Source organism: Danio rerio, chromosome 2 (assembly GCF_052040795.2).
Source record: "Danio rerio strain M-AB ecotype USA chromosome 2, GRCz13ab, whole genome shotgun sequence".
NCBI lineage: Eukaryota > Metazoa > Chordata > Actinopteri > Cypriniformes > Danionidae > Danio > Danio rerio.
The window spans coordinates 25,817,727-25,842,045 of record NC_141022.1 but is presented as its reverse complement, the minus strand read 5'-3'; the positions used below and the strand labels follow the sequence as shown (position 1 = coordinate 25,842,045).

General features: G+C 33.9%; 3 protein-coding genes and 1 long non-coding RNA gene across 9 annotated transcripts in view; 2 read left to right on the top strand and 2 right to left on the bottom strand.

Moving 5' to 3' along the window:
- The window catches only part of tox (thymocyte selection-associated high mobility group box), a 606,421-nt gene that overhangs the window by 8,548 nt on the left and 573,554 nt on the right, over positions 1-24,319 (bottom strand). The gene's annotated exons all lie outside the window — the stretch shown is intronic.
- The window catches only part of LOC148679736 (uncharacterized), an 807,653-nt gene that overhangs the window by 414,168 nt on the left and 369,166 nt on the right, over positions 1-24,319 (top strand). The gene's annotated exons all lie outside the window — the stretch shown is intronic.
- znf644a (zinc finger protein 644a) overlaps positions 1-24,319 on the top strand; it is a 398,550-nt gene that overhangs the window by 60,572 nt on the left and 313,659 nt on the right. The window lies entirely within an intron of this gene.
- Positions 1-24,319, bottom strand: part of pkn2a (protein kinase N2a) — a 62,175-nt gene that overhangs the window by 11,154 nt on the left and 26,702 nt on the right. For 4 of the 5 annotated variants that reach the window (XR_015478436.1, XR_015478435.1, XR_015478434.1 and 1 more), the window contains exons 5-17: positions 23,925-24,070; positions 21,869-22,097; positions 18,717-18,899; positions 18,487-18,596; positions 15,077-15,220; positions 14,767-14,842; positions 13,483-13,630; positions 7,440-7,557; positions 7,028-7,164; positions 6,873-6,951; positions 4,192-4,283; positions 3,563-3,739; positions 3,384-3,446 (exon numbers count right to left, since the gene is read on the bottom strand). Coding sequence is in view for 1 of the 5 variants with exons in the window: in XM_087240751.1 (XP_087096877.1) it covers positions 3,384-3,446; positions 3,563-3,739; positions 4,192-4,283; positions 6,873-6,951; positions 7,028-7,164; positions 7,440-7,557; positions 13,483-13,630; positions 14,767-14,842; positions 15,077-15,220; positions 18,487-18,596; positions 18,717-18,899; positions 21,869-22,097; positions 23,925-24,070 (1,702 nt within the window). In the remaining 4 variants the exon portion in view is untranslated. Of the gene's footprint in view, positions 1-2,098; positions 2,993-3,225; positions 3,447-3,562; positions 3,740-4,191; positions 4,284-6,872; positions 6,952-7,027; positions 7,165-7,439; positions 7,558-13,482; positions 13,631-14,766; positions 14,843-15,076; positions 15,221-18,486; positions 18,597-18,716; positions 18,900-21,868; positions 22,098-23,924; positions 24,071-24,319 lie in introns of all 5 variants that reach the window. The other variant, XR_015478437.1, reaches the window with a different exon arrangement.

The following is a 24,319-nucleotide window of genomic DNA, read 5'->3' as shown; positions in this document are numbered from 1 at the left end:
AAATCAATAAAAAGCAGTCGAGCATAAGCTTTAGGATTGTCTAAGTGCTTAAGAATCAAGTGCGAAATACTATTAACTGCATCTTCAGTACCTCTGCCATACCTATAGGCAAACTGTAGAGGATCTAAATTACTAGCAACTTCTGATTTTACAATGGACACCACACATTTCTCAAAACATTTCATGATAACAGATGTTAATGCCACCGGTCTAAAATCATTGTACTCAGAGGGCCTCGCCAACTTAGGAACAGGAACAATTAATGATTTTTTCCACAAACTAGGAACAATACCAGAGTCTAAGGATTTTTGAAATATGGGAACCCAAACTGGAGTCAGTTCATCAGCACAGCATTTAACAGTGTATGGCAAAATTCCATCTGGACCTGCAGATTTATTTGAGCCAATATGTTTAAAATAAAAATTTATCTGCCTAGGATCAATCAGTGGCCTATCATAAGTAACACCTCTAGGAGACATTACCTCCGAACTGTTGACTGGGGTGTATTCACAATTCTCAAATCTTAAGAAAAAGTCATTCAACTCATTCACTTTCTGTGAGTCATCAAAAATAGAAATAGAGGGAGTAAAAGACTGCATATTGGACATAGATTTCATAGAGTCCCACAGTTGTTTAGAATTAGACATGTCTAGTCTATTCTCCAGGCATTGTTTATGTTTTATCCTAGCGTCTCTTAATAATCCATTTAACTCCTTCTGAGTAACTCTTAATCCTTGATGATCATGATTATGAAAGGCCAACTTCTTCCTCTTAATACAATCTTTAATGTCCTTTGTGATATATGGTTTATTGTTGGCATAGATGACTATCTCCTTTTTTGGTATCACATTCTCAGTGCAGAAATTAATATAATCTGTTATTACCGTGGCAGTTTCATTAATATCTTCGCTATGAAAAACTTCCCAGTCAGTACAGAGAAAACAGCCTTTCAAGGCTTCAACGCTGTCCTCTGACCAAACATTCACAGTCTTCACCACGGGTTTATTTTTCTTTAAAAGAGTCTTATACGTAGGAATTAAAAACACAGTATTGTGATCAGAGTTTGAAAGGGGAGGTCTTACCCTGGACGTGTATGCCTCTTTGATGTTCCCATAGCATTTGTCTAAAACATTTTTGTCTCTTGTATTGTCTTTAACATATTGATCATATCCAGAAAGAACAGTCTCCAATTTACAATGATTAAAATCACCAAGAATAAACACCGGCGCTCCTGGTGTACGTTCAAGTTGGTCTTGAATACAGTCTCTTATAGCACTGGCGGCTATAGCTGCCTTAGCGGAAGGTGGAACATAAGCCACACAGATTAATATATTCCCGAATTCTCTTGGGAGGTAGAAAGGTCTCAAACTCAAGCATAAGAGCTCAATATCCGGATTACATACTGCAGATTTAATTGTTATGTGACTGCACCAACGCTCATTCACATAAACGCAGATTCCACCTCCTCTGCTTTTTCCTGAGGCGGCAGATCTATCGGCTCGAATTAGAGAAAAGCCTTGTACCTCTACCAGTGAACTCGGAATCTCCGGACGAAGCCATGTTTCAGTCAGTGCCAGGAGACCCGCCTCTCGATACTCAAAGCAGGCTCTAGCTTTGATGCGCAGTTCATCCATCTTCTGTTGCAATGATCTGACGTTACTTAGAATAATTGCAGGTAACGGGGGTCTGTTTCCACGTCGGCGAAAACGCCGCCGGACGCCGCCTCTGTGACCTCTTTTCCGACGACATGTACTCGCCGTCACCCTGTTTCTCAAACAGTCGGGAAGGTTAGGTGGTGCACCAAAGTCGGCTGACCGAAGCTGAAGCAAGTCCTCTCTTGTGTATACCATGATCAGGTCGCTATTCGTTGTTATGTGCGTGTAGCCGGCAGAAAACAGGTGCCCGATTATTAGCAGGCCAATAAAGAGTTCTACGAAAGTCGTCATACTGATATTGCACCCGAAACTACTAAAGTACCAGTGTACCGCCACAAAGTTTAAATAATTAAGTATACCAGCAAGTTCAAAAGTAATTTCACAAAAAAACGTCAGCAGCAACAAGTGCCCGTGTCGCCAGCAGTGCAGCGCCACCGGAAAACTGTACAAGTGAAAAGCTAGATACAGAATGTATTATTTAAAAAAATTCTACATAAATTCATCCTATTTAGCATTTTAGATTCTTTTGAATACATGTAGTGCAGTGCATGTCAATCAGGCAATGCTTCTGTGTTCATTCTTGCTGTCAATCACGGGGAAAATTATCGATGAAATGTTTATGATAAACTGCTGCGAGAGAGCCGATTTTGATACAAACCTGAGCTTTGAGTTCAGATGACTTTATGACAAACACAGAGCAAATAAAAAACAAATAATCATATTAGATTACAAACATCCCGAGTTTGGTGTGTGTGTGAAGCGAAGAGGGAGGGACAGAAAAGAGGAGCGTTTTTTCGTGATTTCAGTGATGTTCCCACTTTGGTGATTGGGTAAGTTAAATGTGTCCTCTTTCATTCACCGGCTGAAACTAAAAGAGAAGAGAGAACCCTGAATCTAATATTATTCGCCCCTGAAGTAAAAAGTGAATCTCCCCTGATATCTCTAACACAACAAAGAGACAGAGCAGGAAAGGTTTACACATGTAATATTTTTTTCCGAGGCGATTTGAAGTAAAATACATATTGACACTCAATCAAACATATCTACAATGATGAGGAACATGGTTACTTACTGAGTTATTAATGCACAGCAATACCACATGAAGAAAGGACGGACTTTGAAGGAATAAATAATGTGAGGAGAGCTCCGTTATAGTGCACTGAACAAGTCTAAACATGTTCCGTCCACGTGTGTGCGGCAGACAGATCTGTACAGATCTGTACAATTACGTACGGATAAAGATATCGGCCTAATTTAGACATCGGATCAATATCGATAATCTTAAAAATAGCATTTATCGGCCGATAACAACATGGCCGCCGATATATCGTGCATCCCTATCATTTTAGATAATGTATTCAAATTAAATTTGGATTACATTTTTGGATTGCTTCAGATGTAACTTGATTATTTTAGGTGTAAAATTAAAGTATGGATCACAATTGAATTCACATCATATTTATATGGCCTGTGTTTATTGCAAATAATAAAAACTAAATCATGACACGATAAGAGGATTTTAGGAAGGAAAGAGAAAACTATGAATTATGAATTATTTACAGGTCTATACTATGCTAATATAGTATTTCAAAAAGTAACTAATCTGATAATGAATTAGTTTTAAACTTAATTTATTACAATCTAACGTTATAATCTAGATTATATGAAACCTGCAATAATAAACCCAACACCTTTGTGCCTTGTTTTCTAGAAAATAGAGCCTCTTACCTGTATACAATCTTATGCTCATGTAAAAACTGCAAGCCCAGAACGACACAAGCTGCATAAAACCTGCCACATTCAAGAACAACAGAAGATGTCATGCTAATAAAAAACTTCATATCATGAAATGATACTTCATAAAAATACTTCAAATCATCTGAAGAAGTGACATTAGAGTCCCTTACGTGGCCCGTGGCTCTGAAAACACGTCCGCGTGTATGTGCATCATTAGGTCCCCTCCTGCCGCATACTCCATCACAAAACACACATGATCCTTAGTCTGGAAACATGCAAATAGATTGACCAGGAACGGGTGCCGAACGCTGTTCACAGTCTCAAATATCCTCTTCTCACACATCAAACTGAGAAAGAAAAAAAAAGAGAAGACAGGATACTAAAAGAATACAGATCAAGCAAGTCAAGGGCTACAGACATTTAAAAAAACACCTTAATGTATTGTCAGGAGCCACTGATATTCATTTAGTTTTGTACATGTGTATACGCAATTCATAAAATACCAAGGACCAGAAATTCAGCAAAGAAATCTACTTTAAACTCTTAAACTATGCTGTTTTTTTATATTTCCACCTATATTTTGCAAATCCATATCCTACAAACATACAATGGAGGAAATGAACAAAAAGAAAGGTGTCATTGATGAAAAGAATCTACAACAAGTCATACTGGATGGCCTGAGGGTGAGTAAACTAACAGCCTATTTTCTTGCATGAACCATCACTTTAGATAGCAGCAACCAGCTAGTAGATGTTAATTGATAAATGTTGTTGATTGTATTCAAAAAAATAATAATTACCTTTCAACCTCATCACGGGCTACAATATCTCCCTTTTTAAGAGCCTTGATGGCAAACATTTCACCAGTAATAGTGTATTCTGCTAGTAACACCTGCAGGAAGTAAAACAGATAGAATTACAAACAGATGTTTACATTTTCTGTGAGGTTTCAAGAATAGTGGCAAAGTTTAAAGACCTAAAATGACAATCAATTAGCATTTTAGTGCTGAACTGCGTTGCATGAAGTTTTTTTTTAATATGTCAGTGATTGTTGTTCTAAATTTCCACAATATTAAAAAGACGTCCAGTTCAATTTAGGTCAACTGGTGTTTAATTTATATCAAATTAAGCCTTAGTCTACAGTTTGAGTCTTTTTAACTGCTATATGATAACTCTTGTGTTACAAGCTAACTCCAATATGCTGTATATACTAACTCTTATATGGTATATGCTAACTCTTATATGCTATAAGTATGTATTTACTTGACTCCAAACTGAATTTTCTGACCATATCTACTTGTATTTTTAACTTTATATAACTCTTTTGGACAGTATCTTGCTCAAAGTTCTACTGTATGACATAATGTACTAGTATTCTATCTTAGATTATGTACATAGTGAACTATTTATAGTATATGTATTATCGATGCAGTATGTTAGATATGTGCAGGTTTCAAAATTGGTTTTGCGTCCAGTGTTGTGTTCATATTTATCCTTATGTTTATTTATGTAGAACTGTTGTCCTGCTGGACATTTCATTGACTATGAAATGATTATAAAGCTTAACTTAATCTGACTTGATATTTTGCAGTAAGCTTGAAACGCACTGTTTTTATTGACACACAAAGCATCTTTTTTATGAAGGACCAGGAGTGCCGGTTAGAAATAAAATGACACTGTACCATAATACCCAGTTTATGAGCGACCAAAAGAAATTTGACATTGGCTAGAATGACCGGGTGCTTTCGACTTAGCTCACCCGACAACAGTAACGTCACCCCTCAACTGTAAAACTTTTCTATAAAGACAATGATAATCCAGAAGAGCATTTCTTTAACAGAAATCAGCTAAAGCTAATGAATCATCCACGTGTGAAGTGTCCAATGACATTTTTAAACTCAATTTATTTTCAATTCGAGAAAAGCATGTAGTAAAAGGAAAAGAAATGCAAATGGCAAATAGAAAGAGAAAAGCATTTGTCAAATGCCTTTTTAAAAAGCTATTTAAATACATTTCTAATTATCTTTAAATGAAGGGTTCAGATGCAAAACCCTCTAAATCCAACTGACCTCTTTTTTATAAATGAGCATTTTCTATCAGGCTCCTATAATTAGGTTCAGAAGATCTATTTTATAGAAAATGATAATGCTATTAGCTAGTAAATAAAATAACTGTTTTTCAAAAATGTAGACAATTTAGACAATTCTTTGAATTTTAACAAGATAGATTTTCTTTTGTGTCAAAACCAGCTAAATCCACTTCTGCTTTTTTTGCAAAAACCTCTAAATCCACCTATCGGGACAAGACATTGTAATTAGTTGCAAAGTTGTTGTTAAATGTATAGTAAATAGGACTTATTAAAAGTAGCGCCACTGCGCAAAAACACATTATGAATGTATGCTACACTTCCGACTGTACACTGTGTTTTCTTTTCCTTATAATGCAGAGGTAAGGGACGTTTTTATTTGCCATTCACTGACAGTCGGGACAGGCTCATTCAATTCAACAGACTTCATCTTTTAAAATCTAAATCGAAAGTGGAATATGTCTCCTCATAAAAGCTGGCGTATCAGCGTGCCCTTACATTAAAAACATACAATTCGATTCACAACTTCTGATTGGTTCTCGGGATATAGCGGCTTTTGCTCTCAAAGGCAAGTGGCGTGTGAAGGCTTTTGCCAACAAACTGTTATTTCTAAATGCACTGACACTAGGATTTGGATGATTTGAAGCAAAAAAAAAAAAAACAGTTGTTGAACATGTACTACTTGCCTAAAGCATTCGCTCAATGTCATTATCTCTGCATCTCTCCGTATTTTTGACGGAAGTGGTGTTTAGCGGCTTTTGCATCTGAACTCTTCAAATTTACATTTTTGTTGTTTAATTAATCAGCATTTTAATACATGAATTAAATAATCTATAAAATAGTCTATTTATACATTTTAAAATGTATTTATAAATGCATTGTTTTATCACTTTATTAAATGACGTTTATAATCACAATTCAAATAAACACATTTAAATACGTCTATTTATTTGTCCATTTAAATTTTGATTTATTTATACACATTTTAATGCCTTAATTATAAAATTAATAGTATGATTCTTCATTTTATTTCTAACTGGCACTCCTGGTCCTCCATACTTTTTTAAATAAAAAAGGCAATTAAAAACCTCTCTATTTTATTGCATTATTTACAATGTTTCATCGGACTCTATATTTTTCCACTTAAAGCAAGTCTTGTATCAGATTTTTCTTTTTCTTTTTTTTACTTCAAATCAAAGTTTGCAATGTTGTGATTCTCCTTATATCTAGTTCTTTTGGTTAATGCCATATACTGCTTAAATTAAATATTTAAAATTACCTATTTAAAAACAGGTAATGTCAGAAATATCACTGCTGAGAAATAGATTAGGCAATCAGATCAATGGCAGCTAAATTTGAAATAAAAAAGGAAATTGTAACCATAAAAAGTCTTACCTTTCCGAAATGACCGCGGCCTAATACTGCAACACATTTAAAGTCTTTAAGACTGAAATGAAACTGTTCTTCTTCATCCCTAAAACAACAAACACCCGTTAGTAACTTGAATATTTGAGTATTTATAAAACACAGCAATATAAATAGCAGTTCACCTTATTTCTGTGCTTTTCTGGACATTTATGAGCTGTAATGCTGAAGGTGGAGTGTCATGTTCAACTATTTCTTCAAGGCCAGACTGTACAATGATGCTATTCCTGTCATTTCGGTAGGCAAACGCAGTCAAAGCGCCCTGTACACAAAAATAAAAAACATCAACAACAACAGTCTTTCAGCTGCCACTGTTTACACAAGATGAGAGTGGATAGCGGTTATCTTTCCGTTAATAAAGGTAACGTGAAGGCATTTCCTTTTCCTTTTATATGCAAGGGGGCAGATGAGAGACTGAGCATGAGTTATGTGTCTGCTTCAGATCTTTATCCTCAGAGTTTAAAAAAGTGCTTTCAAGGAAACAGATGGCATCAATGTTTATCTCGATAGTAACCGCATGATAGTGTGTGATGTTACCATCTCTCGCTCTTTGTTGGAGATCTTGTCCTCGGGCAGGACTTCTCGCACACTAACAGGAGAGTAATTCTTTGGTGTAGTGTCTCTGTCAAAGTCCAGTTTTGTCACTATTGGGTCACTAGAGAGGGCAGACAAAAACAAACAGACACATGAAAGCCGGGTTTGGCCTATTTTTCTGTCAACTGATGAAGAATGTATTACTATTACTAGAGCTGGGCGACTATAATTCACTATAATATCACTATAATTTTTTTCATATCAGTCGATATCGATATTCATCTCAATAAACGTAAAATCTTTATATCTATCAATTATATACGATTTTCAGCATGCCAATCGCTTTGTGCAGGTGATTTAACACATTTAGTGAAATGTTTTAGCTGTCTGACAATATAAATAATAATATAAAAAACAAAAGAACAATTTTAATTCAGCATTTACTTGTTCAAGTTTTCAACAACCAAAGACATTACCTACAAGCTACTGATATTATTGTTCAACATCAGGAAAAAAATAATAAACCCGATTTGGAACAACCTGAGTTAGTAGTCACAGAATTTTCAGTTTTGGATGAACTCCTTTTTATGGCAAGTATGGTGAATTTAGGGTGAAATATACAGTTGAAGTCAGAATTATTAGCCCCCTTCGAATTTTTCTTCTTCTTTTTTAAATATTTCCCAAATGATGTTTAACAGAGCACGGAAATTTTCACAGTATGTTTGATAATATTTATTTTTCTGGAGAAAGGCTTTTTTGTTTTATTTCGGCTAGAATAAAAGCAGTTTTTAATTTCTTAAACATCATTTTAGGGACAAAATTATTAGCCTCTTTAAGCTAATCTTTTTATCGATAATCTACAGAACAACAGAAATTGGGGAAAAAATAAACAAGCGGTCTAATAATTCAGGGGGGCTAATAATTCTGACTTCAACTGTACTTTAATGTATTTTATTTAGGGATGCTAATGATTACTTGATCTACTGATTGTCGATAACGCTTTAATTGATAGACCTTATTGATGACTGATTAAGCATAGACATGTAAAGGTTTAGTTCTGCTTTGCGCTGTGAGACGCATCCACGCATTACATCATCAAGTGTGTGCAGTTTACCTTACTTATGCTGTCACCCTCTTGACATCCCATATTGCGGGATGCATAAACCCTTGTTATGGGCATATCTCCGATAGCCTATATCCACGCGTGTTTTAACCAAATTTGTCTTGACAGATTAGCACGAAAAGGTCTATGCAGACTCTCAATTTACAAATCGCGCATCCCAACGAAACATGCGGGGAGCCAGCCGGGGAGCCTCTCCATTTACACAGCGAGCTTCTGAGCTCCATCCAGGTTTATTCTTCCGAGGTAACCCAAGAAATCTATCAGTGCAGCGAAAAGACTGTCCAGTTCATGCTGCTCACACCGCGCTTAGTTAATGAATTAAAATGAAACCGTGAAAATAGTTTTATGGATTGTTTTGGCGCTAAAGCATATAGCGGGCTTGTGTTAAAGCGCTTCACCACAGATGTTATTCGTTTCTCTTGTTTATGCTGTAGATAACTGACCAACAAAATATACATCAAAATGAAGTTACACATTTTACAAAACGAAATTCGTTACAAAAAGATACATTTTCAAGGAAATATGTTTATATTTATTTAGTTCGTGTTCACCTTAAACAACTGGGGGTGTATGATGCTTCGCTCCGTGGAAAAAAAAAAGCTGTTGCTGTTGTAAACGTCTGTCATATATTTGCTGCATTATTAATATGTCATTATTTTAAAGATTATGTCTTGAGCATCTGATTTCTCCTCTGTGATTATGTCCTTTAAATATATAAAGGCTGGTTCTTTTACAGTCGATGAGAGACAATAGTGGTATTACATATTTCAAAACAAATATTTTAATAAAAAGGAAACATAAGCTTGACCTCAAAAGATCTTATTATTGTCTTAACAAATACCCTTAAATGATGCAGCCTGTAGTTTACAGCAAGCATCAAGTGTTCATTGAGATGTGTTTGAGATTGTGTTGTCCGTCATATCTTTCGTCTGTCTTTTCGGGGGGTTTTTTCTCGTAAGGCACGGCTTTCAAAAATGATGACATGAGACTCTGCTGGATAGCTGCGCTGGTTTCCTAACACTTTTGTGTCTGTAATTTCTCAGCATCTTTATAAGGGTGGTCTTGTTTTACATGGTGAAACAGGTTTGACACGAGTCGTCTAAGCAGTTTGCGGTGCACGTTGCTCTGTTTTGTGTCGGATAGCGAAAAACTAATTAGCTCATGAAGTCTAGTGACGTTTCTGGTCAACAATGTCTGTGACTCTGACCTTTTTTACCTTATTTCTTTCTTACTCCTTTCAGTGTAACTAACACTGTATGGCTGTAAACTTGTACGGCGTGTGGCATCCGGAAGGGCAGGCTGCAAAATGCTTACGCAACGTTACGCATAGTGCGTAAATATGTTTGAGCAATTATCGAACTGTCATTATCGTTTTATCGAAAAATTTTATATCGTGATAATTATCGATATCGAATTATCGCCCAGCCCTAACTATTACCTTTGGCTTGTTTTGTCAAGGTTTTAGACAGTTACCCTTTTTTAATGTTTCTTGTTTCTCCCATTAAGAAAGCAAATTAAGTTATTTTAGATCTAAGAGCTCCCTCATTCTCCATATAAAGCAAGGGTCGTAAAACAAAAGTCCAATAAAATGAACCAAAATATTGTCAAAACATTGATTGTGACTTCAGTGACTTTAACTGTGATGGCCTATGTCCTCTCTTTAGATGCGTCAGATCAGGGTGCACATTTACTATGGGAAATACAATGTTTGCATGTTGTGCTGCTGACTCTAATAGCAATACATTATACCGTTGTTTGTAGACTTTGAAGATCTCATGATCCTTGCAGTTTATGGAATATCTAAAATATCTTCAATTGTGTTGAAGATGAACAAAGACCTCGGGGGATTGGAAATTGTAAAAATATATTCAAATATATTTTAGATATTTATCTGAAAGGGGTAGTCCACAGTGTTTGTTTAAGTCTTGGTTGTGTTTATAAGATGCAATGTGTGCTCATGGTTTATTTGTAAAAAATCATGTTATTTTTTCATATACTTTTATTATATACAGTTACACAGCTAACATGAAAATGACTGTCATATTTCTTAGATCCTCTGAAAGGTCTGTCCTCAAGAGGCTCTGGTTGGCCAGCTAACATAATGTGCTGTGATTCGGGGATCGACTCCACGTCACCAGGAAAAGCACAATGCCTCTACAAACACGCTTTCCCTCTGCTCTGTAAATAGTCAATGTAGCCTAATCAGTTTGTGTCTTAATCAGAGAGAAAAGGAACAGGTCACAGCTGAACCTCATGTCTGCTCTCTAAAACAAAATTTGACAACTGTCTTTCACATACATTCAGGTTATAAGCATGTGTAAGGAATATGAAATGTTCTTATATCTTTTGCGAGTTAGTTATTTAAGATGTAGAATGCAGGGAACGCAGCCGCATAGAGAGACACTGCAGCGCTGCTGAAGACTAAGGGTGTTTGCAGCGGTTTGACTAATAATTATGAATTTGTAGCTAAATTGTTAACAGTGCCGAACAGCATTTCCCGTTGTTTACATCCTTGTTTACGTCCTTACAACAACATACTGTTAATGCTAGAATGTGTGTATGTAATAGATCAGTTTTAACAACTAAAATACTAACAGGTTATGAGAAGTTTTTAGCCAAATCCAGCACTGAACTGGGAGAGATTCTGGAAGCTGTTCTTTGTCAAACGCTAGCTATATGTGTGTATATATATACCTTTTTTTTTTTCAACGCTTGGATGGCATTTACCCCAAAATTTTTCACGAATCAGCGATCGCTAAATCCAACAAAAAAATCAACAAAAAGCTAATTTTCGTGATCCTGCAAAATTCTTAATTTAACGCAAAATAAAAGCAAAAAATTTAATTAATCTCATAAAACATTCAATTTTAAACCAAATAATCAAAATAGATTGATTTCAATTGGCAATGCATTGTTTTCCATGACTTATAGACGTTGCATTTGCAGCACACGTGATGTGTTTGAGTGTCTCAAGAAAAATGGTCTCACCTGCGCCCTCACAATCATTACATTACATGGAAAGGGGGGCAGGGGAGTTTTCAGCTTATGCAGTGAGCAGACACGGATGAAGCACAGTTGGTTTACACGATCCCATAGCAAAGATTAGATATAGACATCTTGTGGCAAGAATTGGGTGTTTTGTGCATTTGAAACGCTTCAGACAGCAAAAAAAAATTGGTGCAAACGGAGCAGTGGAACAGATAGGTGAAGATGAGATTGGTTCAAGGGTGACGGCGCTGGACGTGATTGAATTAAAGGACATTATTTGTGCTGTACATGTATGACTGGTATTAGGGTGTGCGTCAAATTGATAATTTTTTTTTTTACCATGTTATGTTATGTCCGTGTTTTAAGCCTATTACGATAGGGGAACCCCTAACATGTGTCCTATGTGTGACATGATGTCAGATGCTCCAGAGAGTGAAATCTGAGAGAAAGTGAGATTGTGGATAAAAATAAGACTAATACAACCTTCCTTTCGCTTAATCCCTACTGTTTCAGATCTTGTCTTGACAAAAGACCAAATTAAAGAGCTTTATTTTTCTGATTTGTGTCATCGTTTCAGATTGCACATATAATTTTTACGTGTATATATATATATATATATATATATATATATATATATATATATATATATATATATATATATATATATATATATAAATCGTACAATTGTCCGCAAATTTCTAGGAATTACCACCATAAAAACAGATATTTTTATCTTTAAAAAAAATTTTAAAAAATTTTTTTAGCATTCTCTGCTATAAAATTACAGTGCCTCTGGCCACGCCCCTTTGCTGCGCAAAGTGTGTGTGCAAGGTAAATGCGTGTAATTAGAAACCCTTGTGATGTCATTAGCCGAATGTATTTTTTTGTAGTCCCCAAACTTTGTTCGCTGTAGGCTTTGCTTAGCTAACTCTGTAAAAGCCAATGTCTCCATTTGCATTGAACTCGCATTGAAGAGCTTCTTACATTCAGAGCTGTTGTTTATGTTCAAACAGCTACATTGCACATCAACTAAAGCTTACAATATGATATCGTAGTGGACCACCCCTTTAAAATATACGAAATGTATTAGAAAATATTTTCAAAAAACATTTTTGCTTTCATTTTTTTAAGATTTTATTCTAAATCTGCAAGTTAGGACATCCTTTTAGCCTTAAGATGTTTTGTAAATATTTCCTGATAAAAAGTGAAACTGCCGAACTGCAGTTAAAGCCGAAAGATTAAAAATAATACACCTGAAACTACATGAAACTCCGGAGAAGACATAATAGCGTGAGGTCACAATGACGTTAATGGATCTATATGCTATAACATGTAAAACGGAACATGATTGGAACATTCAAAAAGCAACTCATGTAAACACCTCAATCATACTGTTGTCTTATTGAGATTAAAGCATATAATTCTAATTACTGATGTCCATGTAAATGTAATCAATAACTTATGCACCTCAGATTTAGGAAGTTATTTTAGGACCCCAGAAAACATCGTTCAAATATATTTGAGTTTTTCTGATGAGATAATTTTTGTCATATTTGATGCATAAAAATTCTGTTCTTCATCAAAATCTGATAAATAAATCTTTAAAAAATGAATAATAATAAAAATAATAATAATAATAATAATAATAATCGGTTCTATAAAAGTTTTACCTTACAGGAAACAAAAAAACTTTCAATATTGGTGGTCATCAAACATCACAATTACAGCAGGAGCAATTGACTGATCAATTTTAAATTTCTCAATATTCAACATATCTATATTCAATTTTATTTGTTGGTCTTTTTCTATTATTGATCTCAAATTTCAAAACAGATTTTTTTCTGTTTATTAAAACAACCCGTTTTGCATAAAGCATAACAAAATAATCCCAAAAATGACTTGTTCACCATGTGAATGTGTACAGTGTGTTCAAACCTCCTCAGTGCAGGGGTTCCAGGGTGACTGCTGTGTCCAGTCTCTGCCGCCAGAGGACTGAAAGAGTTATTGGGGGAAGGAATGGCCCTCCTCACCAGTCGGCCCCATGTCCCTATGCTCATCTGAGGGGCCCGCAAGAACGTCCTCCCTGCAGGCATGAGAGACGAGAACAAACACATTCATCAGACCCCTATATCAACCTCCTCTCTTACAGTAACATCAACAAAAAGCTACAAAGACAACAGCAGAACTTGAAGCAAACGTTGTTTCACAAAAGAAAGCAGTCAAATGGTGCAGGTGCAGAATTGGGACTGAAGCCCGGCCCTGTTGACAGGTGTGAATAAATCACTGCTCTGTTTTATTATAAACAGTGTGCCTGCATTATAAAAAGACTCTATATTTATAACTGGCCCATTATGAGTTATTAGGTCGAAATCATTGGCCTTTTATGTCTACTTTAATGAGAAGAACTGTTCTTAAAAATGTTTATGTTTTGAAATACAACAGCTTAAGTTTCTAAGTAAGCAGACTGGAATTTCCTCAGTATTACTAGTAATAGCCTCAGTATACTATTCCATAAAAAAAAAAGAAAAAAAAAACTGTATCCATGTTTGTAAAATTAATACTTGTTTGCTTTTAACATACAAAAGTGCTAAAAAAATAATAATACTTTTATTTTTGAAGTAGTGAATTGATGAAAAAACAACCTAAAATTTCATTGTAGCAGAACAGAATGGTGAAACATTGATTTGCAATTATTTTATTTTATTTAAAAAATATTTATGACTATTATTAAATAATAATAAAAAATGCATCAAAGAAACATTATTTTTGTGCAGTATTGTATTTCTTTATGGCTTTAATGTACATAATAATAATAATAATAATAATAAAACAAATAATAATAATAATTATTATTATATCATAAAACTTATGATTAAACTAATATTTGTTTTTTGCTTTCAAAATAAAAAAAATGTATACAAGTTTGCATAATTTTAAACACGTTATTATTAAGCATCTTATTAGACTCACCGCACTTGCAAACACAATGTGTGTGAATCATTTACCGTGAAACAAGACACTGAAAGCACTGTTATCAAGAGCTGCTCACAGAGCAGGATCACAGTGTAGAGCCTCAGATAACACATTTATATAAATGTAACACACTCTTTGAGATGTGATCATCTTTGTAAACCATACTGCATTCTTAGACACTGTAAAAACATTTATATTAATAAAGTGACCTGGTGAAAAACACCAAGCAGATCACCATGGCCTCACCTTGTTGCTTTGAAAAAATCTTCTTCTGCCTTTGGAGTTTAGTTCGTCGCTCAATGACTGGATTAAAAAAAGTCACCTGTAACAAAAATAACCCATTTAGATTAAGCTTCCAAACTAACCAAATTCCACTTCGGATCCACCGGGCTCAGTTTCTTTAGAGAAGCAAAGGTGGGAAAACCTGCTCGGGGGTTGCAGGGGCCAGCGAGCGTGAGGAATTTCTCTTTGATTTTCCCACAGAGCTCTGGGCTGATAATCAGAGGGCTCTTTGTGAGGGAGTATTGATCGCTGAGAGACAATATTGTAAAGTTACCTCTGCAAACAGAGTCCCTTGTGGCTCAAGGTAAAGGCACATTCCGTGCCGCTGGTTGTCCAGGAAGTCCTCGAGTCGCAGGAATTTGACTGCACAAAGAGACCGCCAGTCCCTCCAATACACAGAGATCTCCAGCTCACGAGACTGCAACACATGATCATTCATCACGGCATGAAGAAACAACCGGCACTATTCCACAATCAAAATTATGGAGTATTAAAATCATAAACACATTTCAAAAATTCTCATTTCCAAATCAGAAGATTTTGAAGCAGTTCAATGAAGCTCGCTTTTTAAAAAAATAATAAAAACAACAAAGTAACAAGTAAAAAATAAAAAAAACTACCACAAAAAACTTTGTTTGAAGTTGAAAGGTTTGGTCTGATTATAGTTAAAGTAATCATTTCAAAACCTGATCAAATTAAAACTGAAGATATTAAGACTTTAATACAAATAGGCTCATTTTACAAGTTTTCTAGAGTTAAACAGATGCGTCTGATAGCAGCACTTTTAGCTTAGCTTAGCATAGATTATTAAATCTGATTAGACCATTAGCAGTTAGCATTAGTTTTGATCGTCCTATTAAAAGCTTGAGATTTCTGTATTTACATTGTGTACTAGAAATATCTAAGTCAAAGCAGTTACCTATATATAATGCTTTGTGCAGTACAGATTATTTCAATAAACAGAAAAATAATTCATGATGAAATTTGAGACCAGTAGTACAATTGATTGTACTGAATTGTAATGTATCTACAGTCTTGGTACAGCAGCAAAGTTCCCTTATTTAGATTATTACACGAGAATAAGAGTATAATTTCTAGGTATATCAACCTAAAAATAACAAATTTTCATTTTTAGTACACAATAGACACGTTTCCGCTGTCGCACCTAAAGCGAGAGGAGCTAGTGCGAGCCAGGGTCAGCCGCATTCTCATAGTCACTTCTGGGACTTGATCGGGCGAAAGCAGGGCTTTCTCTGGGCCAGCGGCCGGTCTTTTTGGCCTGCCCAATCCCTTGTTCCAAAGTGAGCCAGCTGGGGCTTTGGGGCGAAGTGAAAGTAAAAGAGGCGGAGTTTGCAAGATGATGTGCCGCTGTCATTACACTACTTTTTTCATCATGGACAAGTACATTTGGCAAAAAATTCTTTTTTAAAAATCAATTAGGGGAAAAAAAACATATAGCTGGTCAGTTTAAGATATTTCATGACAGAGAGCGGGGAGAGAAAAAAATAAAATATAATAAAAAAAAAACAGCGCTCACTTCACAGCTCTGAGCAGCTTTTTTCTCTCTTTGGAGATAATACAAGATACAACAGAAAAACATAAAACTTTACAAATGACGTGTTCAATTGTGTAGTTTCATAGATCTGGACAAAATAAGCTATAGGCTACTGAACTCATTTAGATAATTAAAAAATATCGGATATAATAAAAACGTATTAAATAAATAAACTAAAATAAAACAAAAAAGCTATAACCATTTAGGTATATACAATACAAATAAATTAAACCAGTTTACGGCATTTAGAACTTTCATTTTACAATTCTAAAAAAAAGATTTGAAATATTTTCTAAAAAAAAATAAACAACGGAGTTTAGAAATTTTATTTATAAAAGATTTGGATATGATAAGATTAATCAAATTGTGTAAACAGAGCATTTTTGGGTGAGCAAAACCATCAGAAACTAACTTTCAATTCCTTTCTGACATCCAGTTCGGCACTGCTTTATAAAGGGATTGGGAGAAAAAATGCATGTAAAAATGTGTTTTATGTCCTCAAACAAATGTTTATGCTTTATATGACAAGTTAAAGTTAAAAACATACATTTTTTTATGTAGAGCTTTATTAGAAGGATATTTAACATTTTAAATTTTAATTATGCTTGGGAAAGAATCCGTCTAGATATGCCGTTCTGAAATAGGCTATTTAACCCTACTTCTATCAAATGTATAGGCTACATTTCTTTTCTTAAAACGGATGCTGTACGCGAGCGCAATGATACAGGCTAGCCTAGATTTTATTACTTGCTCTTTTGTCCTGAAACATTTAATGGTTTCCTTTACTTAAGATAAGCGAATAATATGCAACATCCTTAAATTATTCTCTCTATAAGTGTCATATAGCCTAGGGAAAAATGTATGTTTTAGGTCTCTCCAGAGCATTTAGGCTGAATGTTTGACGTCGTCTACTGAAACAAAGATGTTATAAAAAACGTTTTATACAGAGCTCTTAACGGATAAATTCTGTTGATGGTGTGCTGGATCATCCTTTAGTGGCAAGACCACTCGATGTACAATGCCAACAGTCGGTTAATTAGTAACCAAATATAATGAATGAAAATACAAAGGCCTATGCATATATATATATATATATATATATATATATATATATATATATATATATATATATATATATATATATATATATATATATATATATATATATATACATATATATATATATATATATATATATATATATATATATATATATATATATATATATATATATATATATATATATATATATATAAAATGTAATGCTGTACAGTAACGTGTAATTATTATTCGTGATGATGCAATGGTAGGCTTTATATGCCTGGTTCCCGCTGAACTGGGCAGGTTGTGTGACGTTTGATTTGTGGGGCATCTGGGGGCGCTGTTTGCATGATGTGCTGCGAGTTATTGGCCTAACAGTTAAAACTCAACATGATTTCGGCCTCACTGCTCAACCTCCAGAGCAATTTACCCAGCCCGATAAAAACCATGGCTCGCACTGGCCTGACAGTGGAAATGCAGCTAATTCAACTACAGGAGAGTCAAGCTTTAAATAGTTAAATGATTTTAACTTTTTTTTTTTTTTTGAGCAAGATGCTAATGGTCTAATCCAATTCAATTATTTTTTGGTTAAGCTCAGCTAAAAGTGCTCTAGGGGACAAGCAAAATGAGCCTATTTTGAAAAATGTAGTGTTCCTTTAAAAACAGCAAAAGAACTTATAGTTGTATAATATATATATATATATATATATATATATATATATATATATATATATATATATATATATATATATATATATATATATACATATATATATATATATACATATATATATATATATATACACACAACATTGGTATTAATAAACCCTGTGTTTAAACAAACTTAATACTGCTAATTTCAGCCTTTGAGATGATCTGATTGGTCCTCTTGTGTGCATTCAAAGTGCTGATTGGCTCATAAAAACAGAGTTAAAAATAAATTTCTAAATATGAAAAGTCCTAAACTGTCCACAGCTTGAAAAACATCCTAAGATATAAATAAGCTGACAGATGAAGAATATGTGAACTCAATTTGACAAAAACGTGGGATAGAATCTAATCTTAATGGTAAATAAGCTCATGTTTACCCGGTCAAGCTCCAATGTAAACTTCTGGTCCCATGACTGGTTACTGACAGGTTTCCAGCTGGTTTGACCCACTACAGTGTTGTCAAGCTTCAGAACAGCACTAATCTCATCTGGAGACAAACAGAGACACACATAAGCATAATAAGCTCCTCAATTGCCTCAGTGCTTTGCTTTTTAATTGTGCAAAGTCTAATGAAATGCTTGTGAAAAGCCACTGGTAACTACTCAACTGGACAAGTCGTCATTTTTAGAGAGGTTTCGAACGCTGGTTCCTCTGCGGTTTCCACGGCTCATGAAAGATGAGCGAGTTTCACTGGGGCTCCAACCGGGCAGCGGTACCGACGTGGCTTTAGAGCGGCCAGGCACACTCTCTAACAAATCCTGACATCCCATGAGCCGAACCTCCAGCTTACCTGTTTTAATCAGCAATAGTCAACATAGAAATGCACTTCTGTTTTAAAGTTTGCAGTCAGTAACATTATGAAAGTGTTTGCAGTCTTTAACTCAGGGATATATAGGTTCGTTAAAAAGATTTTAATGGGGTACATGAACAGCTAGTGTTTTTTCAACCAATGATAAGCTTCCGGTAAAAGATTAATAATAGGGGTGTCAAATTTAATCGTTTTTTTCGGCGTACCGCAATGCAGATGCGGACAATTCGGTATCACAGTAAAACAATTCGGTTCAGTAATAATCATAAGTGGTTATTATATTACTGATGTCATTTTTCTCATATGTGTTATGTCACGGTAGAATACAATGGCGAGGGAGGCGAGCATGAGTAATTAAAACACTCCAACTACTTAAAAATACAGAAACTGCACAATTCACTGCGTAAGTTTGCTTTCACTGACACTGAAGTTACAGCAGAAGCCTCTATTTCACTGTGATTGAGGAAATGAAAGTAAACCCCATTTCTCTCTCTCTCTCCCTCTCTCTCTCTCCCCCTCCCTCTCTCGCTGTGGCTCTTTAACCTGCTGGCATAAGGTAACTTTTTTTCTCCTCTCAGCTGTTAGAGCGTTACTTCTGGATACAGACACAAGCGAGTTTTCTCTACCGCATCTGTTATGGATCAACTGTGATCGCCGTTGCCGTTTATCAGTGTTTATCATCGGTGTACAGTGCCAGAGTGTTAGAGCCAATCGTAGCCCTTTCTGTAGAGCATGTGACCAATCATAGGGGTGTAAGAACTTGCTCGGCAGGACTCATAAAGCGAGCTAGCGATATTTACATTTGTTTATTTTCAATAAATGCTCATGTTGTTCAGTGCATGTACTTGGGTTTTTAAAGGTTCAGTTCTGACTTTGTATTAAAAGACAAATATGTATTGCAAATAATATATAAATATGAATATATTTATACATTTTAATACAAGAATTCTTGTGCTGTGAAGTAAAATATAAAACTGTGTATGGAAAGTATCGTCAATGCACCATGAAGCATCGAGATTTCAAATTGAACCGAATCTATGGCATGATAATTGTAACCAAATCATCATCAGTGTAGGTTCACACTCTCTAATTAACGTGGCTATTTTTTATTTTCATAAGGCTCTTTTTACAGCATCACTGTTGTAATGTCATTAAAATACATTCAGTTAAATAGACCTACACATTAATTTAGTTGTTCAAATGTAAAATGAGATAAATGAACGTGTAACTGCTAGCGCCGTCAAGATCCTAGAGGCTAAACTCCGTTAAAATTACTGGGGTAAAATAAACTGTCATATTTTAAAGGCATGGTGAGGAAAATGTAACTTAATGCAGTTCTTATCCAGGCTGAGACCCATTTTATATTGTATATCTCTCAGGCAATGAAGATCAATGATTTAAAAAAAAAAATCAGACCTTAATTGTGAAAATTCTATAATAGAAAGATAATAGAAAGAGCACTGAGGGTGGAAATTAAATTGGCTGAAATTAAAAGTCTGTATGCACATATCCCATTGAAATATCACTGTAATTTAAAATAGTTAGAAAATATTACATTTTTTAAAAATGTAATTTATTTGGTAAAAGCTGAATTTTCAGCATCCACATAGTAAGTACATGCTGTTAATAAATAATACACAGAACTTAATAGTAGTTATGCTGTAAAAAGGATGCTGAAAAAGTGTAACCAGTATTTCTTATCAAGGCTGATGAAGCATTAATAATAAAAAAAGGAAATGTTTTCTATTACTCTAAATATTTTTTTAATTAAATTTATTTATTTATTTTTATTATTAAACAATAAAAATAATCAATAAAGAAATACGTAAGAATAGAGTATTATGTAATAATTATAATCATTATAATCACAACAGTAAAATTAATTTACTAATATTTATTTTTGCTTTCAAAAGAACTTTTCTTTTGCATTTTCTAAAATAAATTTTACTAAGCGTCTTGACAAACCCAGAGCACTTGCAAAGACATTGCAAGTGTAAATCATTTACTGTGAAACAAATGCCGAAACACTGATCTCAGTTTTAAGATCCAAACTAACCTTACTCAGAACTTCAATGTAGTTTTATTGTAAATACTGAAAAAGTGTAACCAACATTTCTTATCAATACTGAAAGCCTTAACTAAAGTAATAACATAAAATAAATGTAATTAAATAAAACAAAAATACATTTTGTGAAAACATTCTATTCCAGCATCTTCAAAAGAACACAAATCATCTGTTACATGTAAATATCTTTTTAGACACTTTGGTCAATTTAATGTGACTTTGCTGAAAAGTTATTTCTTTAAAAAATAAAAATAGCAATTAATACAAAACAACCCTGACCCGAGCAGAAACATAGATGGGTAGGGCTGGCCAACATGGCCAAAAATATATAATAATAACCACAATAAATCTCAAATTTAAGGCATATTTTGCCCCTGAGTGAAAGTTTTAGTAACCAGTCTACTGTTAATTCTGTTAGTTCTTTTTTAGTCAAAACATGACATACGAATGAACCAACCAGCTGAATATTTCACAAATCTAAGAGGTACTTGTTATAATGATAAATATTCATAAAACTTGCTTTGAGTGATCTTCATATCCATGGTACATCTATGAAATAGGCTTTTAACAGAATGGTTCATGGCAGTGTTTCTCCTGTTTCTCAGCGCTCCTTCAACAGGCTTTAAACTAAATTATGGAGATATCTGTGTTTTTTAGCTGAATAAAAGAGTTTATGAACTGGTCATGTGATCAATTCAAGACCTGTCTGCATGTAAACAAACCTAAATTTACACAAACAGAGAAACTTTCTGTGTGGTGCAAAAGAATACCGCCGTTCAGATCACTAAATATTGCATCGAACGAACACGTTTTTTTATTTTATCGTGAAAAATATATTGTGATAATTATCGTCTGAGTCCTGTATGTGTGAAAATGCATTGGTCACCTGTGAGAGCTGCTGGTTTGGTGCTGTACTGGTTCTTCACAGTGCTGTTGTGGTTTTGGGTGGATATGAAGCTCTGGCGAGGACTGAGAGCCGGAGAGGACATCAGAGATAGCTCCTCCATGATCAAACTGCACTTCGGGTGGTTCTTGGGAAGCTCATTGAGTCTCTGCTCCAGGGAATACTTCAACAAATCCAGCTTCTGACTGGACTCATTGAATCTGGCTTGGGCCTAAGTTACACAAAGTTACAGATTCTTTAAAACACATAAGCACTTATTGTGAACTTTAGTTTAAAAATGTAAGTTTAAAGGCATACACGGTAAAAAAAAATATCCATATATATATATATATCCATATATATATATATATATATATATATATATATATATATATATATATATATATATATATATATATATATATATATATATATATATATTATATATTCATTTTTTTGTATTTTTCATTGTTTACTTAAGCTCAAGAACTGCCTTATGGAAGCTTTCTTTTTAAAAACTTTAACCTTGAAAAGTTTTTTAAAAAGTGACTCTTATTAACTTTTTTAATAGTTTAAAATGATATATTGTTCGGATTGGTGTTGTAAATTATGGTACAAAAACCACGTAATAAACTGCCAGTACATTTTCTGTTATTTTACAGACTTATTTCTCTATACTGCATATTATTTATTATACATTACATCATTTCAAACTACTAAATGTCAATAAAAGTAACTTTGTTAAATTGCAGTGGAATTTCCAACATCAAAAGTCGACAGAGCATAGATCAAGGTCCTATAAAGCAATTCACAACCGTAAATAAATGGAAATCACTTGTGAATTGGAAAATACAAAAACTGGTACTTAAAGGATAGTTTTTACAGTGTAGTTCAACTAAAAAAAGTCTACTCACTATTTACTCAGTAGAAACAAGTACAGGGTGAGTAAATGATGACAGAACATTGAGTATTGAATATTGAGTTCCTTTTGTATTGGGACAACAAAGGAATTGTGTGGGACCCAGTATTTCTTTTACAGTGTGTGTTAGCAAAATAAACATTCTACATTTATTCCATGTGGACTTTAAATATTATTCAAAAAATAAATCATCAAAAGTTGAGTTATTTGATCTTGTATGACAAGTGGTACTTACATAAACAGTGTGCTAAAGTGTGACCAAAAATTATATTCCTAGCCTTTATCTTCATATTTCTTCGTTTCAGTTAGCCAGAAAGACATTTACATTTTCTAAATCATTAAAAGTCTGGGTTGCTGGGAGTCCACAGACTCTAGTATATGAGACTATGACTATGTAGACTACATATAGACCATGTGTTTTTATGAGTTCAGCTTAAAATTGTTGCCACTAATAATTAGTGCTCACAAAAAGGATAGTATTTAAACTTGAAATGGAATAGAGCATTGGTTAAAGAATTTGCTATGCCAAATCAGTGTTCATGGACATATCTGTCAGGAAAATTAGAGGTAATTACACTTTTTATCATTTTATTTGTATAGCTAAACTTTACAAGCAAATTAAAAAAAATATTCTGGTTAAATAAATTTGTATTATTTTTTCATTACATAGCAAAAAACGTGTTTGTACAAACTGTTTATTTTTTATTATTCCCAAGTAATCAAGCATATTCAAATTATTTTTAATTGATAAATTACTTTATTCGCACATAGCATAAGGATTACATTAAAGTATTTTATTTCAAGCTTACAAATCTTTAAATTAATTTAGCTTGTTAATATGCCATTGTATAATGCAACACATGTTTAATTTATAATATAATTACATATAATTGGTGAATTTTTATATTTCAAATAAAAATGAGCTACATATTAAATTTATTAAAAAAACAGGCTTAATTCTATTTTATTCTTTTCTAATCAATATTACACTTCTGTATAATCAATATTACACTTCTTTATACACTGCTGTTGGTTTGTGTGAAGGTAAATAACTACAATCATCTTAAAACTTAAAAAGAGTGCATTAAGATTTGCTACAGAAGAAAAAGAAGACGATGATGATGATAGAGTTTGCAATACCTCTGAATGAGCCCTCTTCTCTGCCAGTTTGCCAGAGCCCAGCAGCTTCATGACGTTCTTGGCTCCTTCGGCTACAGCGAACTCTATGCGTGTGTGATGGCAGAGCTCCTCCACCCGCAGGTCCAGCGGACTGATGATGGGTTTGGCTGCACCACAACACCACACATTTATTATTTTACTCAAATATAAATATGAAAAAGGTTTCTGCAGGTTTCATGAATGTATATTTAGGACTTCAAGATCTAGTAAAGAAAATTACATTTCTAATCTAATAATAATTTTAAGCTAACACAATATTTCAGCATGTTCGCTAAATGTAATCATTCTAATTTTGAAAAAAAAAAACAACAACTTGAAATTATCGACATTATATTAAAAAAACAAAAGAAAAGCAA